The sequence below is a fragment of the Protopterus annectens genome, chromosome 7.part0, assembly GCF_019279795.1.
Source record: "Protopterus annectens isolate FY-2018-M chromosome 7.part0, PAN1.0, whole genome shotgun sequence".
Lineage (NCBI taxonomy): Eukaryota > Metazoa > Chordata > Ceratodontiformes > Protopteridae > Protopterus > Protopterus annectens.
In genome coordinates, this window is record NC_056739.1 from 650,977,490 (window position 1) to 650,998,047 (window position 20,558).

The following is a 20,558-nucleotide window of genomic DNA, read 5'->3' on the forward strand; positions in this document are numbered from 1 at the left end:
CCTAATGTTGCTTGTATATTATTCATATTGTGATTTACAATTAATTATTTACACACAAACATAACAAAAGGTAAATATGTATAAGCAATTTCCCCAAATTTTGGAGCTATAAGTAATTATTTGTAAACTTCAAGTACATAGAAATATGATAGATTCAGACGTAAATGATATGGTACATTATATATACTTAAAAGCAGAGTGGCGGGCAGATATTTGAATAAATACTCTTTAACCAAAGTAATTTGATTAAAAGTAAGAACAAATGTGCTACTGATTAAAAACAGATTGTGCAAGTTCTCAAGTAAGTCATACAGATAACTGGCATTACAAACAAAGTCAAACTGATTTCTTATGAACCACAGGTTTATAGAAAGATAACTGCATACTACTAGATTATTAGATGAAATCCTGCAAAATTAATTTTAGAATGTGAAAAAGCTTGCGTCCGTACTAAAACTTGGCAGTCCAAGAATTTGTCAGTTCTGAGTGGACTAGGATTTTAATAACTTGACAGTCTATGAACAGATCTATTAACTACATTGAAAAGCTTGAACTTAGGGAGTCTTAATCCATCTGCTTTTTAAGAACTGTCATTTTAATTAAAATTAGGAGTTTCATTGTTCCAGACAAATATATTTTATTTGATGTTTTTAACATAGTCTAGATGAGTAATTATTGATCGAATATTTTAGGTAAAATATTAATCTTAGTAATGGCCAGTCTGAATGAACTATTGAATTAAAGTTTGGACTATGTCTTAATCGCTTTTTATTATGTCCAGCAAAGTACTTAAATTGCTTTATATTAATTTATTTATCAGAAAAAAATATTTGAGAAGTAAAACATTGGCTGTCACATTTTTCATTGAATCTGGAATGTTGCTATACAGAGCCTTATTTATTTATTAACATTTGATTACAGGGAAAGTCTGACTGGGTAGAAGCCCCTTTTCACAGAAGGCCCAGAGAGAAAAGTTCTATATTATTGCAAAACATTTAAGAACAATAATTTTACAATCATCAAAAATAAAGCTAAACATCTGCAGTTTAAATAAATTATAACAAATTAGACATACTTTAAAAACATTGGTTAAGAATTGATACAAGGTATGTGACAATCATTTAATATTTACAGAAGTTTTAGACAGTTTGTGGAGAAATTAAAGGTAAGTTAGTCTAATACAAATAGGAAGTGCAATATGAAGTGAGGGAAAAACAGGCTTATGAAAAAAAAAACAGCTTGAGCTGTTGGACATGCTACACCTAAAGAAATCCCAATCCCTCCGAGCTACACGCTCTAGGGACCTAAACCTTGTCACCACAATAAACAGGACATGCTGGAGGGATAGATTCCTATCCCAGAGACTTCCCATACTCTGGAACAGGCTACCCATTTATGTCAAGCAAAGTTCTTCATTAGCACTCTTCAAGAAAAATCTTGATGAGTGGATGGGAAATAGGAAATACACCCCAGGGATCACTTCTGTGTCTCTGCTCGACAGTGGCACAGGAAAATGACTTTCTTGGGTGATGTAAGCCAGGGAACCTTGTTGGCTAGGCTTGCGTAGGCCCTTGGGCCGATAGCCTAGTACCTACCTATGAACCTATGTTATACTTAGAAAAAATTTCAGGGAAGAGAATTAGATAGCAGTAAGGAAGTAAGTGAAGAAGGGAGAGTATGGAGGTATAAGGAATGAAAAGGTACTTGCTCATATTTAGGGATATAATTTATCCTGGTTTTGAGCAAGAATAGAGCCAGATTTTAGGTAGGAATCTTTCAGAGTGGTTTTGAAAGATGGGAGGGTATAGACCTGATGTTTACAGGTAAGGAGTTTTTAGACCTTAGCAGCCTTGTAAGAGTACAGACAATGCACATCAGATTTACTAGGTTTGTAGACAGGAGTTTTTGGTCACTGGATAGCAATGACTAACTAGGAACATATTTAAAGTATGTACTTGGTAACCTGACTAAGTAATTATATAGAACAGAATTTCTGAGGAAATAAACATTAGCCAGAAATACCATGACATCATCAGAGATGGCCACAACCATAACATGTCACTCAGCTGGTCCCCCCAAAAAAGTTAATGAAACTTTTTTCTTCCAACACCCACTCTGACTGCATTTGATGGATGACTCCACTGTGGCCATGTCTGAGACCTCAGACCATCTAGCTATCTTTGACTCCAATAAAATTATTCCTTGTGAAGCCAGTAGGAGTCAGGAGATGGGCATTTTCTGTAAGGCATCTCCACTGACCAGTTAAGGCAGGGGACAACCACGCTTCTCAAACTGGAGGAGAAGGAGGTGGCTGTACAACATTTACAAAGCTATACTGAGGGATTGAATACCTGGGGAGAAGACTGGAAGTTAGTGCTTCTTTTCCCTTGAGACCCCCAAGAAGAAGACTCATAAGGTGAAGCATACATCCACTCCTTCAAATTGTTATAAAAGAAGATTGGTTTTCTTTTGCCAAAGGCTTTTTTAAAGCATTCTAAATCTCTTGTATTCTCTACATTCTAAAAGAAGAGTCACCCTTTATATTCTGATTGTACCTACTGGGATTCTGCCCCCCCCCCCCTAAAATGGAAATCTGAGTAAAAAGAGAACAAATGCTCTCTTCTGACTCTCCAGTGGAGTAATTATCTTTTTTGACACTTTTGGAAGAATGGAGCAATTTATTTAAGTGGAAACAGAAGGAAATTTCAGAGGCCCAGCAGAAAAAATTATAATTTATTACAAATAGAGTCTCTGCAACCAGTTGCTGTACCTCCAGATTTAGCAGCCTTGGAAGATGCTATTAATGCAGCCAGCAGCTCTCTACATAGCCAGCTTCCAACACCCAGGAAATCTGACAATTTTTTCTGTAGAAATCCTAGGGCATATCCTTTTGTTTCCTTCTCAAATCCACTACTAGCGTATGACTTTCAACACCATTGTGTCACGTGTTTGATTTGGCAAGAAAGTGCATACTACTACCACTTTAACCTTCTGAACAGTTAATGGATAAGTCCATATGTCAAAGTTTCTTTTGGCTTCCTTTGACAATGTGAAAAAGCTAATTGCTGACCTTTCTACTTCAGATGCTAAGGCATGTGTGATCTCTCTGCTTTCCTCAGTTTCACAGGCTACAAACCACTTTCTTAGATGTTCCTGTGATACTGCAACCACTAGATATGTTACATGGAGATTTGTTCGGCTGCAAAATGCTAAAAATCTGCCAGGGGATGATAAAGTGGAAATCTTGAATACAACTCTGTACAAAGACATTTTGTTTGGATCTTCCTGTGATGAGAGGTTCTTGAGAATTTGAGGTGAAATGTAATACAAGGGATTAAACAGGATAGACTCTCATACAAACACAAAAAGCCAAAACAAGTTGCCAGTGAGTCACACACATCAGTCACCAAACCCCCAAAGGATCACACACACCCAGACCCACATAGGTGGAGGTGCTCACATGTAGCTTAGCCAAACCTCAAAGGCTTGTCAGGCGCAGTCCTCAGAAACTTTGTATATACACAAGTAAGACAATTCCCATCACAACTCATAAAGCCTCATCTCATTGTGTCTCAACTACCAAGCCCATGATGTGAAACACTCCACAACCCAATATTCTAGTCATAGGTGACTCCATTGTGAGACACATTGATGTCCCTCTTACCAGGCTGGACAAGGGCAAGGTTACAGTTAGTTGCCTGTTGGGCCAGATCATGCATACAATCAGGTCACTTATCCCCAAGTACCAGTGTGACTCACTCATAGTCCACATGGGCATGAATGGCTTGTGATGTACCTCCTTAGACTATGTAGGGGATCACGTCAGTCACCCTGCTAGACAGGGGTCCAGGGAAGTAAATATTGTAGGAAGAAATAGCCAGGGAATTGTTATGCCTAAGCTTGTAAAGGCCCTAGGGCCGATAGCCTAGTACCAGCCTATGAAGAGAGAAATGATTGAGTTTTCATAATGTGTGTTGCAGGCAGGTATGAACCTAGCAATGACCAGCATTCTATATTGTCCAAGGATGATACCACAATACCAGCAGAAAATTGACTTTAACAATTTGCTAAGGTACTGGTGTCATTCCAAAGGGGTCCAATACTTATCAGCTTGGGAGGACATGGTTGATGGATCACGCTGCTTTGCCAGGGATGGTCTTCTCCTGTCGCCTCCAGACTTTTGGATATTGGCAAAAACATTATCCACCCCCTGTAGTGCCTTTTTTAGGCATTGCCAAATAGACTAACCTTCCAACATAACAAAAGTTACTCAACAAGCTAAAGGTTTTACTGTTCAATATTATGGGCCTCAACAAGAACTGCACTCCCCTGGAAGCTCTCCTCCTCACTCTGGAGAATACTGACCTCTGTGCAGTCAGTAAAACATGATTCAAACCCATGGAAAGCACTTCAGCAGTGCATGGTTATAATGCCTTTCATACATTCCAACTACCTTCTGAACATAAAAGAGAAAAAGGCAGAGGTGTATCTATCTACCTAAAGGATAAGCACACCTCAAGGCTAATCGAGCAATATGACTTGCTTAAGCTACTCCATGTTCAACTAACCATGACAAAAATCTATGGTCATATTCTTGCTAGCTACAGGTCCCCCACCATGAACCAGGAAACCCACACATCATACCTACAGTTACTAGAATCGCTCACCATCCATCCCATTCCCATACTCATAAGTGATTTTTTAACTACTCCTCCATTAATTGGGAGGCATACACAACCACTAACAGGTAGGCCCAAAGATTTCTTAACTTTGTAAATTCAAATGCCCTGGAGCAGCTAGTCTGCACTCCCACTGGGAGAAGAAATATCCTAGATCTGGTACTCACAAAAATGGGATAGTGCTACACCTCTCGCCCCTAATGTGATGTCCTCATTGGTAAGATCAGTTCACAAAGCGGTCTCCTTTAAAATGCAGTTTTAACTTGTTCCCCCACCTAACACCAAACACTTTAAGAACTTCTTTAAGGTAAATTACCCCTGTTAAGGGATGGCATAGCTTATTTCCAAATTCCCCCAAATCCAGAAAACACAGAAACCTATGCAGAAGTGTACATAAAGGCCCTGTATGAGCATATAAGCAACTGCATAGAAATGGGAGTACCAGACCAAATAAACCCGGTTCAAACTGCAAAAATAAGCCACCCTAGTGGACAATTCGTATTAGTAGGTTATACAACAAAAGAAAGAAAATCCTGTTGAGAAGTAAGAGGAAATGTGCACAACAGAGAAAAATGTCCCTCATTAGTCTAAACAAGTGAGTCAGGGAACTAGTCAAGTCTCTGAAAGCAGACTTTGAGGTCAAAATAGCCTCCAAAGCTAAGGATAACCATAGGCATTTTTAAGTTATGTCCACAGCCTTAAGGGCAGCACCCAACAATGTGCGGAATTATTTGTAGATGGCATCACCTGTACTCAGCTGGAAGACATAGTAAAGCTGCTGGCCAACAGTCAGCTCAAACTTCACCTTCCCATCACCCCCAGTTCTGCCACAAGAAATAACCTCCACCATGCCATCACCAATTATTACCAAAGAACAGGTTGCCTCTGCACTCTCTAAAGCTAAAAATACTGCTTCAGTGTGTCATGATGATAATACCAGGTTGGCTCTTAAACAGTTTAAGTCAGGTCCTATCAAGCGCATTAGAATCTCTTTTTAACCACAGCCTCTGGACTTGCTTTGTCCCGATAGAGTGGATGACAGCAACAGTCATCCCTCAGCATAAAGGGAGACAATCTACTGCCCAGTGAAATTACAGACCCATAAGTTTATTTTACATTTGTTAACCGGATAGAGTTCATCTGGGCAAGTAGCCAGTTTTCAGTGGAGACCTGAGGAGAAAAGCTCCATAACAGTAGTACAAAACAATTGCAAAAATTTTTAAACGATTTATAAACAATATACAAAAAGTTTGACAGTCGCCAATAATCACAATTTACAAAAAGGGGAATGTAAAACAGAAAACATTACATTTCCTAAGCCTTACTACAGACAGTAATATGAAACTCATTAGATATATAACTAAAAACCATTGTGGTATTTTCGTTTGGTAGAAGTAAGACAAGAAGATGATGCCTTCTGTGCGGAGTCTGCATGTCCTCCCTGTGGTCGCGTGGGTTTCCTCCGGTTTCCTCCCACATCCCAAAGACATGCAGTAGGTGGATTGGACACTCTTATTTGGCCCTAGGTGTGAGTGTGTGCGTGTGTGTGCCTTCTGTGGAAGGTTAGGTGCCGGGCTGGCAACACAACACCGTACAATTCCACTGCCAATGATGAGCAGACAGATGATCCGCTGTGGCGACACCTGACCGAGAAAAGCCGAAAGAAGAAGTAAGACAAGAAGATAGCATAATAGAAAACGTTTGATTGAAGGCATGAGAAACTAGCCAGGAGTATTACAGGAGCATAGCCATTGTTGAGTAAGGTATTCTCGTAGGCGTTTTTTGAAGCTATGTTTTTTAAGATGTTGTGGGGTAATAGGTTCCACCGTTTGGCTACTTTGAAGGAGAAGAGAGAGTCACCAAAGTAATTATGGGACTTTGTTACCTTGAGTATAAGTTTATCTGTTTTGATCTAAGGATCCTAGGGTTGGTATTTAGTTGCAGTAGATTGTAGAGTGCGGGGCAGTTTTCAGGTTTCTGGATAATACAGTGGGCAGTGGTGAGCTGATTGAGCAATAACAGATTGGGAAATTCAAGCCAGTGTAAGCTTTGAAGAACAAGGCAGTGATGGGTCCTGTTGGGTATATTAGCAGCAAATTTTGCTATTTTGTTATAGTAGGAATCGAGTAGATTTAAATCAGACTTGTGCAGGTTAGTGAAAAGTTGAGAACAGTAGAGAAGAGTAGATAGGAGGTGGGGATCTGACTGTGGCTAGTCTGGTATTTTGAGCAAGGTATGGTTTGGCCCTATATAGTACACCAAGTTTGATGTGAACTTGTGAAAGGCCATTGAAAGAATAATCATAGACCCAGTAAATATTGGCGTAGATAACCTCCAAGCACTGTACCTGACCCAGTTCATCTTTGTCATGGGCAGGTCATGCATACTGAATCTTATGGATTTCTTTGAGACCCTCACTAAGGTCATGGATGATGGTAAAACTGTATATACCACCTACCTTGACCTGGCTAACGCATTACAATTCCCCACTCATGTATTATAAATAAACTCACAAAACTGGGCATAAATCCCTACATCATCAAATGGGATAGCCATTTTGGCTCATGGACAGGACATGTGGTTAAAGTGGGTGAATTCAGATCCTGCAAGAGGCCAGATGTTCTTCGTGTTTCACTGTTGCAGTCATTACATTAGGGTAATCTGCTGGCAGGTTGACCTCAGTCGGCCTGAATTCCAAAGTCTTGGGTCCTGCGTCTGTTGCTGTCTTCTCTTCCATGACGTCAGGGGTATAAAACATGCAGCTGACGCCATTTTCTTTTATCTTTCTTGCCGCGCGGTGCCCAAGACTACACTAAAGCGAAGTACCCCGTTGGGGAAACTTTTTACCGATGTTAGAAAAAGTTAATAATTGTATTACTTCTGGGAAGCAAATACCTCATAAGGATTTCCATTTATACTGTATTCCTTGCCCAGGCCCTGATCACAATGTGCTTGGCTGTTGGTTTTGTGCTAGATTTAACCAATGCACTATTAATCTCCGGTATAGTTTTGCATCAAAGTATTTTGGAAACAGATTTAACTACTCAGAAATGTCATCAGATAGCAATCAGACTACCGGAGTACATAAAAAACGCAAAGAAAAGGACAGAGAAAGGCAGTTGAGATCCAAAACCGACAAAGCTTCTCCTAAGCCAGTTGCCGGTTCGCTGGTACTCATTGAGGTGCTTTTGTAGCCCCTGATACCCGCTACCTTTGAGTCGCAGGCCTCTACCGACACACATGTGGAGTCCGGCATGCCGCTAGATACTCAAGGTATTGGACCAATGGATGTATCTCCCTCGGATGGGTCCAGAGCCGCTGAGCAGGCACCGGCTTCTGAGGGTGTATTCAGACCTCAACATTTGTATATCAAACCGACGACAGCTGCAAAACCAAAGACAAAAGCAACTTCTAAAACTAAAAAACTGACGCATGAGCCACGTGCACAGGCCTCTATGCCTAAAAAACAGATGATCAAAATGGCTGAAGACCTTATTACCTTGATCAGGGGTACCCTTCCCCTCCAGATAAGAGGCCTAGGCAAGACACTGATTATGAATCTTCAGATCAGGTTTCTGTTTCTTCTGATTCCTCTTCTGATCAGGAATTATCTTTACCTCTCTATGAGGATTCTGATGCTGAGGAGTCTATTCCATCTGCATCTCCTCCTGGGGATTATTCATTTGGAGAAACCTTGCATACTTTGAGCGAGCATTTTCACTGGGAGAGTCAAGACTTCTCAGAATCAAAAAAGAGGCTCAGGGATTTCGCTTCTTCTCCCTCAGCACAAGCCTTTAGCCATTCCCCCTGTTTTAGATATTGTGTATGATGTGTTTTCGGAGTCTAGCTTGACCCCTGACTCCTTACCTCTGGCTCCCAGTAAGCCTGACAGATTTTGCAGGGTCCCTGACTCTCATAAATTTTTATTTAGAAATCCTGCTGCTGATCCTGAAACTATTTCACTGGGTCCAAAGGGAGTTAAGGCCTCAACAGCAAAAAGTCCTACCCCCTCTGACAGAGATTCAAGGGCACTAGACAGATGGGGAAAAAAGGTTTATACATCTGCAACCTTGGCAATCCGGGCCTTAAACTGTCAATTTCATATGCTTAAGTACCAACAACATGTTATGGGATTGCTGAAACAGAAAATTATGTTGATTTCAGAATGTGCAGAAAATAAAGACTTGCAAGAATTATTGCATGCAGCTGAACAAGTTGGAAAGCATACTTTGCAATGTGGTTTTGATTCCTTAGAGGCCTCCTGCAGGGCTACAGTTACTGGATCTGTGATTAGGAAGCATGCCTAGTTAAAGGAACAAAATTTGCCTGATCATGTTAAAGCTAAATTGCTAGATGCACCTTTACAGCATGATTCTCTGTTGGGTATTAAGGCAGAAGAGGTTTTAAAGAAAATGGAAGACAAAGCAAAGTCTATGCAAACTGTTAAAGAATTCTTACAAGTACAGCCACCAAGATTCAGTAGACACTGACCTACAAAAAATTGGTCTTTTCCTGTTTCAGACAGAGCTCAAAGGGGCAAATCCAGACGCCCTAAGGGTTCCAGATACCATGTAGGTCAAAGCAATGGCACCCTTCCACCTCCAAATCTGGAGGAGATAAAGCACAAACCTACAGAAAGCAATCCCAATGATTTCCCTCTGCCTACCCCAAGCACTTATCTTTTGGGAGCACCCATAGGGGGAAAATTAGCACTTTTTGCTCAAAATTGTCAGTTAATAACGCAGGACAAGTGGGTACTAAACATCGTATCACAGGGACAGATATTCCATTTCCACAGTCTGCCAATGGCAAATGGTTGGCCAGATCTGCCAAAAAATCAATGGGCAGAGGCACAGAAGCAAGTTACATCCCTCATGGATATGGGGGCCATTCAGACAGTACCAGAACAGGAAAAAGGGCAAGGTTTTTACTCTAGACTGTTCTTGGTACCCAGAAAGGACAAGGCCTGGTGGCCAATACTGGATTTATCAATTTTGAACACATACCTGGACATTGCAAAATTCAAAATGCTGACTTTGCAGCAGCTTCTGCCCATGCTGGGCAAGAATGCTTGGCTGGTGACTTTAGACCTAAAAGAGGCATACCTGCATGTCCCAATAAGACAGTCGTGCAGAAGATACCTCAGATTCAAGGCTGGCTTAATGCATTACCAGTTCTCTGCACTGCCCTTTGGCTTATCTACTGCACATAGGGTCTTTACAAAGTGCCTGGCACCAGTAATTGCATTTTGCAGACAAAGAAGTATACAAATATATCCTTACTTGGATGGCTGTCTCATTCAAGCAGAGAACAAAGGACACTGTTCTTCGACACCTGGCGTTTGTGAAAAGGCTTCTAACATGACTAGGGTACACAATAAACAAAAAGAAATCACAACTGGTACCCTCTCAAAAGATAACATTCCTGGGTGCAAGCTTGGATACTACTGCCCAGGTGGCTTACCTCACACCAGACAAGCAAAGGCAACTGACTGCTTACTTCAAACTGATGGCAACAAAAACCCAGTCTTCTGCAAGGCAAATTCTGCAGGCTCTGGGCTTAATGTCATCCTGCATCCTACTAATTCCATATGCAAGACTGCATATGAGGAAACTTCAATGGTACCTAAAAAGTTGATGGAGTCAACATTCACACAGTCTGGAAACAATGATTCCGCTCATTCCCTGCCTGCAACAGGATTTTCTATGGTGGGCAAAGGCATGTCACCAAAACATGGGACTGCCCTTCACTTTACCCCCTGCCAGCCAGATCTTAACAGACACATCAGATTATGCCTGGGGGACCCACATGGCAGGAAGATGCATTCAGGGTTTATGGACACCAAAACAAATGCATCTACATATCAACCAGAAAGAAATGCTAGCTGTTCAAAATGCCCTAACAGCCTTCAAGGACATACTTTATCCAGGACAACTACTGATAAAGATGGAGAACACCACAGTCATGTGGTATATAAACAAGCAAGGGGGCACACACTCATACCCCCTTTGCAGATTAGCCATGGCACTGTGGGACACAGCTTTGACCTCCCAGAAACATCTTCAAGCTCAACTCCTGCCAGGAAAACAAAACACTCTGGCAGACGATTTAAGCAGAAACCTTATGGATCCTCATGAGTGGAAACTAAATCCACAAGTCTTCAACATGATAACAGCAAAATGGGGGGGGGGGGGCAGACATAGATCTATTTGCCTCTCCTCAAAATTATCAATTAAAAAGATTCTGCACAAAGACTTATCACAGACAAGCATGGAAAGTGGACGCCCTGTCCTTCAGTTGGAAAAACCTATCAGTTTACGCCCTTCGTCCTCTGCCTCTTCTACCCAAGGTCCTCCTAAAAGTCAGACAAGAGAAGCCAAAGATGATATTAATTTCCCCGGACTGGCCCCGCCAATACTGGTACCCAATCCTAAGGAACTTGGCTCAATACCCAGCTTGGACCTTGCCTCAAAGACCACAACTACTGTCCCAGCAAAACAATTAGATCCTGCACAATCAGCTGCAGACTCTGAACCTGGCAGCATGGCTAATCATGTAGTCATACAAACAACACCTCTCAGTAAAGCTGTGATGGATGTCGTTTGGGAAGCCAGAAGGCCTAGCACTAGAAAATCTTATGCTGACAAATGGAAGAGATTCTTTGCTCGGAGTCAAGCACAAGGAACTGATACAGCAGAACCAAATATTCCCCAGATATTACAATACTTAACTGAGATGCTTGACAAAGGCCTATCTTTCTCATCAATCAAAATCCATGCCTTTGCCATTTCGGCTCATTACAATACAGAGCCACCAATCTTTTCTCATCCTTTACTAAAGCAGTATCTTAGAGGAGCCAAAAATTTAAGGCCTCGTAGAAGATCGTCATTACCTGCATGGGACCTCAGTTATGTGTTAGAAAAGCTCACCCTGCCTCCATTTGAACCAGCTGCTACCGCTGATCTATAGTTCATATCATGGAAAACAGCTCTGCTACTAGCAATTACTTCAGCAAAAAAAGTTTCAGAGCTACAGGCCCTCATGGCTGTAGAGCCTTTTATCATCTTTTACCCAGACAGGGTGTCTCTAATGACAAATTCTACTTTTATGTCTAAGGTGGTTTCCAGTGTGCCTCTTAACCAAACAATTCATCTGCCAACTTTTTATCCAAATCCGCAGAATAAGGGGGAGAGAATTCTGCATTCCTTGGACATACACAGACAGCTAAGATTCTGCTTGAGCAGGACAAAAGCCCTAAGAAAAACTGAGCAATTACTAGTGTCATATGCTGCAGGATCAGAAGGAAAGTCTATTTCAAAGCAGACAGTTTCAAAGTGGATAAGCCACTGCATCCATTTCTGCTACTTACACCATGGTAAACCTGTGCCCAAGGGCATTAGGTCTCATTCCACCAGAGCTGCAACTACTTCAACAGCCTTTCTCAGAGGAGTACCAACCAAAGACATTCTAGAGGCTGCTACTTGGAGTTCTGTTCACACCTTTACAAAGCATTACCATTTGCCTCTCTACTCTAAGTCCAGTGCAGGCTTTGCCACTGCAGTGCTGCAGGCCTTATAGCCGCACCTAATGCTGTTTAGCTTCAGCCTCCCAACCATAGCTTTGGGATTCTACCCAAATGTAATGACTGCAACAGTGAAACACGAAGAACATAGTACAGTTGTGTACACTTACCATAACTGTAGATGTTCGAGTGCATTCACTGTTGCAGTCCAGGTTACCCTCCCTCCATCCCCCTGTCATTCTGAAGTTTATCTTTCCTTCTCTATCTTCTACAGCCTATGTGGTGTATTTGCTTGTAGATGAAGGTAAAGTTTATATTGATGCATGTGTGTGTGTGTGTGTGTGTGTGTGTGTGTGTGTATATACATATATATATATATATATATATATATATATATATATATATATATATATGGGTTCACTTCAATTCACTGAACTTTCAATTCACTGACTTTCATTTCACTGACACCATTTCATTGAAATTCATTTCACTGAAACTTCATTTCACTGACAACTATTATTAGCAATAAAATGGAATATTCCCCCTTCCCCACTGTAGTGCGACCCTGGAGTTAGAATATATAGTTAGGGGGGTGTGGGGGGCAGAGCCCCCCACATCGGGGGGTGTGGGGGGCGTAGCCCCCCACTTCATTTCATATGATATTCTTACGTTTTGATATAATATTGCTTAGTAAAAGAAAAGTAAGTGGGGGGCTGTGCCCCCCACACCCCCCTAACTATATATTCTAACTCCAGGGTCGGACTACAGTGGGGAAGGGGGCATATTCCATTTACTTTGTAATAATACTTGTCAGTGAAATGAAGTTTCAGTGAAATGAATTTCAGTGAAATAGTGTCAGTGAAATGAAAGTCAGTGAATTGAAAGTTCAGTGAATTGAAGTGAACCCATATATATATATATATATATATATATATATATATATATATATATATATATATATAATTTTGCTACCTTTCTGGGGGCACCTGACATCGGGGGCAAGAAAAACTAAAGAAAATGGTGTCGGCTGCATGTTTTCTACCCCTGCCGACCTGAAGTCATGGAAGAGAAGACAGCAACCGACGCAGGACCCAAGACTTTGGAATTCAGGCTGACTGAGGGCAACCTGCCAGCAGATTACCGTAATGTAATGACTGCAACACTGAATACACTCGAACATCTACATTTATGGTAAGTGTACACAACTGTACTTTACTAGTGTTGTGCCACAGAGCTCAGTGATAGGACCACTCCTGTTTGGAATGTACTTCTGAAGTCAAGGCTAATGTGTAAGGCATCTGGTTGACAGTTTGCCAATGACTGCAAACTGGGGGCAATCACCGAATCCCCCCAGTGATGTAGAAGGTCTAACTCAGACAGATTATTGATGCCAGAACCATGGTCTAAAACTAAATGCGAAAAAAATGCTTTGTTATACCCTTTGGGAAGACAAATACCCCTGTAAATTACATAATCAATAGCACACCCCTAAGAGTAGACTCGGGGGTGAGAAATCTAGGTCACAGATAGATAGACAGCCTGAATTTTAACTTCCATCTGTCTATAGTAGTGAGGAAGTCCTGTGTGGCACAACTTATAAGTAAAGGTATGGCATCCAGAGCCAAGGAACTTATATTCCCATTGTACTCTACCCTCATTAGAGCAATAATCTAGTACAGTGTGCCATTTGGTATGTTCTTGACAAGGCAGTTACAGCAGCTGGAGTGACCTCAGAAATTCCTCACAAAGAAAGTAAAGGGTGTAAACCACCTGAATTATGTGGCTAGACTAAAAGCCATGTCTTTTTACTGTGTTTCCTACTGACTATTAAGGGGTGACCTAGCTCTGCTGCTACTTATCTGCAAGTAAAACAGCATGAGGGTTACCTGATCTAGAGATATGAACTTAGTCAAAAACTCAAACAAAAAATGCTGGAGAGACAGATGTATGTCTCGGAGATTGCCCCTTCTTTGGAACAGGCTTCCTATTCACACTGAGCAGGACCCTTCCCTGTCCCTCTTCAAATGCAGTTTAAATCAATGGATGGGGAATCACAAATTCACATCTGGTGTAGTGCCTGTGTCCCTTATGGACTGGAGCATTCTGTAAGATACTCAGTGCACAGGCATAAATCCATGCTGTCCTTTTGCCCCTAGGGACCATATATTGTGTAAAATTGGGTTATGTTGGTTTCAGTTTTTTGCCTTACCCCTTGGGTTATCAACAGCTCTGAGAGTGTTTACAAAATATCTGTTGCGTGCTATAAGGCATTCATATTTTTCCTTATTTAGATGACCACCTTATATTTTCAGACTTTTTTCTAAGTTGTGAAGAATCTACTTAATGACCTAAGTTTTCAAATAAACCTGGAGAAATCCTCTCTCAATCCCTGTTTCCTAGATACATCCATAATGATGGGCTTCCTTCCACAGGACAGTGTGGACTTTTACAAAGACCATTTCTTTGTATTTTCCCTCCAGAAATCACAATAGCAAGGGATTACCTCAAGATATTAGGATTTTTGGCCTCTACAATTCTCCTGATCTCTCTGGCCAGATTACATATGAGGACTATTCAGTGGCTTCTCAAGACAGTTTAGTTTCAATACTAGCATCCCTTTTTTTCACATTCCAGAGCTGAATTTTTTCAAGAGGGACCTTCATTGGTGGGTGAATCATTTATCCCTCAGACCAGGTCTGACTTCCACCAGCACCTACTCAATCTGTAATCATGATGCATCAGACATTGCTTGGGTTGAGTTGTTCCAAAGGGTGCAATAGTACAGTGTCTTTTGAACTATCATAAGAAAAAGAAGCACATAAACATTAAGGAAATTATGACACTGATAAATGCACTGAAAACCGCAAACCATCTGTGGGTTCCAGAACTTCTGTTATTCATCACAAACAACACCACAGTTATGTGGTAATAAACTAACAGGGGGAACCAGATCTTCCCCCTTTTGCAGATTATCAGTACTAGCCTGGAAACTGCTCTACAGTTTAGTCCATCACTTTAGGCTACTTACATTCCATCAAAACAGAACTTTGTGGCTGGCAAGGTGAGCAGAACCTGACTGTCCCCATGAAAGTTACATACCGAGGTCTTTTTGTATGAAAGCCTGGAAGACTGAGGCCTTTTTGTATCCATAGACGAGAATGTCCCCATATGGCTTTTCACCCATTCCTCTTTTTTTTAAATGACCAACGGTAATTACCACAAGCTTCCTCACAGGATAGACTTGCACAGGACAGGGGCTTCCTGATCCACCCAGCCTTAAAGTTCTTCAGCTCACAGCCTAGATGATAGAATTTTAATACCTTTTAGGCCACTTTTTTTCTAAGGATGAGCAACAGATATTGGAAGAGGTTAAGAAACCTGCCACTAGAATATCATATGTAGCAAAGTGGAAGAGATTTTATAGTTGCTATCATAAAATGAACCAAGATCCTTTTAATGTACAGACTCCATTGTTCGATATTTATGTGAGATGTTAAAATCTGACCTTTCTTACTGTTCTATTAAGATTCACATTTTGGCCATTAATGCCTGTGTGCCCATGGAACCCCCTTTTTCATCTCAAGTGAAACAGTTTTTGAATGAGGAGTTACATATTCATTCACCCAGAAAACACATGATTCCTCCTTGAGATCTTAACTACATACTAGAAAAAAATTACCTTTTTTCTTTTGAATCAGATTGCAGAGCTAATATAAAGATCATAACATGGAAAACAGTTTTGTTTACTGGTCTGACTTCAACTGGAATAGGGATATGAGTTGCAAGCACTTACAGTGAATCAGTTATATTTCATCTCCATATAGACAGGATATCTCTAAGAACTACTCCTTTCATGCCAAAACTGGTTTTGAGTTCACTTTGAATCAATCTATCTCCTTGTATTCTCTCCTGAGCCAGTAAAATAAGGAAGAGAAAATTCTGCAGACTCTGGATATTTGCAGACAACTCAACTACAACATTAATAAGACCAAGGACTTCTGAAGTTCAAACTTATTATTTATTGCTTATGAAGGTAAAAAATAAAGGACAACCAGTATTAAAACAGACGGTTTCCTAATGGTTGTCCCAGGCCATTCAGTTATGTTGTTATAATGGTAAGTTCATTCCAGCCAAAGTCAGAGCCCATTCCACCAGGGCTGTGGCTAATTCTGCAACTTTCTGAAAAGGGGGGCGGGCTATAGATGCATTCTAGAGGCACCAAGTTGGTCGTTTGTACGTACTTTTACCAAGCACCACAGAACTGATTCCTTTTCCAGGTCCAGAGCAGGATTTGCTTGGACTGTAATCCAGGGAATCTTGGATTCTGATTTTCGTCTTCCTCCTTACCTGTAGCTTACGCTACTGAAATAATGATCTAATGATGAGCAGAGTACAGGCATGCAAGTAAACTTACCATAACAGTAGATATTCGAATACATCACTTTGGTACCTATTTTACAATGGAGACCCAGGTAGATAATGTCCAGTATATGTGATGCAAAAGACAAGTACGTTAATGAATTATATGCATTCAGAAAGGCATAGATACAATGTTTGGTACAAAGATCTGTAGCAGATCTAGGTATAATAGATAGACTATTATAAGCTATGAGATTCGTGAAGGTAATCAGCAAAATTACATATACAACAGGGAGAAGCTGGGGGAAGATTAGGGAACATGGGAGGAGAACTTGAGAGGTGTATGTTAGTAGAATAAGGTTTACAATGTGTAATTAAACAGCTAGGTTGTAATAATAAGCTAAGTTAAAAGACAAGGTGAGTGCATGGGAGGATTCGGGGAGGGAGAGACTAGAAGGTAGTAGTGTACAAAATAGTAACTGGACTGTTTGGGTGTTTTGGATTTATGATGTCTGTCCTGGGGAGTTGATGTGCAGAGCTATGTATTGGTGAAGTGGTTTAGTAGAGCTTTGAATATGGTTAGGTTAGTCTGTTGTCTGATGTTGGCAGAGATATAATTCTGGAGTTTGGAGACATAACTGGAGTATAAGAACAGGCCAGTAGAGTTTTGGGTTTTGTTGTTTTGATTAACTGTGATTTATCCAAAGAGCATGGAGTCTAGCAAGGATAAGGGTTGCACAATATTATGTAGTGCTGTACAGTTTAAAGGTTTGTTAATGATTTTATGAGCGGTTACCAACTGGCTTATAGTGAAAATGTGAGAGATCCTGGGAGCAAAGTTGTTTTAATGCCAAAGAGTGGTGAGTTTTAGCAAGTAAGTTTGCAGGAAATTTGGCTGTCTTACTAGGCCAGTGTAGTTGTGGGAGGCATATAATGGTGAGGGTAGAAGAGTAGTAGTGGTTGTTGATTTTTTTTTTTTTGGCATCATTAGGTTGTGTTTGCCAAGACATAGAAGACTTTGCGGTTTTTCTGGGTTTTCTTTCTAACTTGTATTTGAGTATTATACTTTAGGTGTCATCAATTGTGATATCAAGTAATTTAGTATATGAAACAGTTTCTATGGATGACGTGTTGAAGATCTTTTTTGTATAAGGGACAAATTTCGGTACAAAAAGAAACATTTTTTTCAGTATTTAGAAGGAGATGAGAGTTGTAAAACCAGGTCTCTATAATAATAAAAAAAAATGCTTTTATAAGGTGGTTGTCATACAGAGTTATAGGTGTAGTTACTGCAAGTCTCTTTTTATTTGTACAGGTAGAATGATATTGCCTGCTGCCCAATATATTTACTCTGTATGCTTTATACCATCATAGGTTAGTGTTTGTGTTAAACTACTCAGCAGAACTGGCTGGAAAAGTTGTTAGTAATCATTATATTTGTAGTTTGGAATTTGGAAATGTTACTTGATAGTTGTAGAAAATTACCCTTCGTTTTTCTTACAGGGACTGGAGAGACCCCAACAGTGGAAAGCATTGACTCTTACATGGGGAAGCTGCATAATATTATCCTCGCAAGTCCACAGGAGAATGAAAGTCTGATTGCAGTTGTACGTGATGTTGTAAACCATCTAAACCGATAATGAGGTACGTAGTACTATTTATTTGATTGCTTATTAATTTTTTTTGCACAGTCCTCCTACTAAAACAGAAAAAGATTTCTGTTTCTTCCACATTGTAGTCTTCAGTCCTTACAGCCTGGGATATTTTACACTGTTTGAGGGGAAAATCTGCCAGGCCAAAAATTTAATTATAATCATGTGGAATGCTAATGCCAGAAGGAGAAATCTTCTGTAAAGGTGCCTTTTAGAAAATGTCTGTTATACTTTAGAGTTGTAACATTCAGTGTACTGAGGCCAGCCTACTGTGCTCTACCATGTATGTGCCTGTTAATACTCGGGCTTTAAAACCGGTAAGCCTGCATCTTCTACATTTAAAAACTACCTTTGCCGTATTTTCATGTTTCATTGCCTTGATATCCAAAATGTACTGTTGTGCTTAAGGAAAAAGAGCCGAGCCAAGGGTGAGTTTCACAAGCAATTCACATTGTATGCAAGAGGTATTTAGACACCTGCAGGTAGGTGTTGCACAGCTTGTGGCACATGTGGAAAGGGTATGCAAATGAGGGAGCAAATAAGGGGCTTCAGGGATGCATGTTTGGGTAAAATGACCCAAGTATAAATTTACGTATCGCAAAAGTATCCCACCAGAAATTATAGTACCTACGTAGGACTTGCTAATCTGAACTGACTTCATATACTCCAGACAGAGCTCGACACCAGTGTCTGCAGCAGCTTCCATAAATTGTGCTTCATGGCCAAACTGACCAGCAGCGCATCTGTTACTTCCAAGTGGATTTTGAGTTACCGAATACTGTCTGTAACTTGTGTCTGATGCGCTGATATAAACAAGTGGAGTAGATTTGTTTTTTAGAACCTAGTAGGAAAGAGTCCTCATTATGCATGGCTACTGTGATGTCAACACTTCTTCCTTAAGTTTTGGATAACACTAACCATGTCCACATTGCAGTTAAAGCAGCAGCAGATCCACATAGGGACATGTACATCAGTAGTCAAGAGATGCAACATCATCTCCAATGCAGATGTCCTCATAATGAATGTGTCCTGTTTCTTTATTATGCTGGCTGTTTCCATGATGTCACAACATTGTCCATGTGATTCCTCCAGTTCTGCTTTTAGCAGGGTGAATCACCAGAGGACCATCTAGTTGGTAAACGTAGGCATTGTAATACCTAGTTTGCCATGCCATTGTGTATGTGCTTGTTGAGTTGTACCACCCCCCCCCCCCAAAAAAAAAAAATAATTAAAGTATTGCAGGTGATAAAGAATAGTCTCTTGAACCATGGGTTATGACGCTATTCATAACTATCTGTTTATGTAATGTTGACCTGTTATGATTGATATAGCAGAATTTTCTTGAGTGGTTGTTTATATTAACACATGATGCACACTGGATGTTTTTTATGAGTGGTTTGGAGTGTTTTAATCATTCTGAAGAAGCTTGGGAAATAAAATGAACTTTTAAGTACTAAATTTATTTATTCCCTGTGGAGTCTATTGCGAGTGTTTGTGGTGTTTTTAAGTTTCAAGATACTATTCAGCTAGTGCCTTATTGCCAGAGGGACAAGGGTTTTTACTCCAGGATATTTTGGTTCCCAGGAAGGAGAACTACTTGGATGCTCATTGTAGACCTCTCCGTCCTCAATTCCTTTTCTGAAAAGTTTCGTCTTTCAAAATGTTGACTCTGGTTTCTCTTCTCTTTCTTCACCTTATGCCTTTCTGGTTTCCGTGAACCTAAAGGATGCAGAACTCCATATTTTTATTTACCCTGTCTTCTGTATCTGAAGAAAATTTGACTGCCCAGTTGCCTTCCCCTGAATGTTTGCATTCCTCTGTTGCCTTGCCCTAGGAAGATAATTATCTGGTGGTTCAACTAGATTTCTCTAAATCCAGGCCTTCCTTTTCTACTTCCATCCCCAACTCACGAGCTGTTTATGGATGCTTTGGACATAGCCTGGGAGATTTTTCCAACATCATCAGGGCTCAGGGAGTTTGGTCTACTCAAGAGATGAAAGAGGATATCAGTCAAGGAAATGAAAGCTCTGATCCTGGCTGTTCAGGCTCTGCATTACATTTGGTGTCCCGGTCCACTCAGGGTCTTTATGGACAACAACATGGTTATGTGGTACATAAACAAGGGGGAACAAAATTTTGCCTCCTTTGCAGACCAACCCTCATAGCATAGGACATTGTTATATGTCATCAGTGGATTCATTAGGCAGTCTAGGTTCCATCTGAAAACAGTGCAGTGACAGACAATCTGAGCAGATCCTTACAAATGGAAGTTACATGCAGAGGTTTTCCTGGACATTGTACGTTGCAGGTTACTCCTCAGTTGGATCTTTTTGCTTCCCTTCAGAA

At 40.6% G+C, this 20,558-nt stretch overlaps 1 protein-coding gene across 3 annotated transcripts in view; it reads left to right on the forward strand.

The window, feature by feature from the left end:
- HMG20A (high mobility group 20A) overlaps positions 1–20,558 on the forward strand; it is a 1,114,809-nt gene that overhangs the window by 911,088 nt on the left and 183,163 nt on the right. For all 3 annotated transcript variants that reach the window (XM_044077218.1, XM_044077217.1, XM_044077219.1), the window contains exon 9: positions 18,064–18,204. In XM_044077218.1, coding sequence (XP_043933153.1) covers positions 18,064–18,200 — 137 coding nt within the window. In that variant the 3' untranslated portion in view covers positions 18,201–18,204. The remainder of the gene's footprint in view (positions 1–18,063; positions 18,205–20,558) is intronic.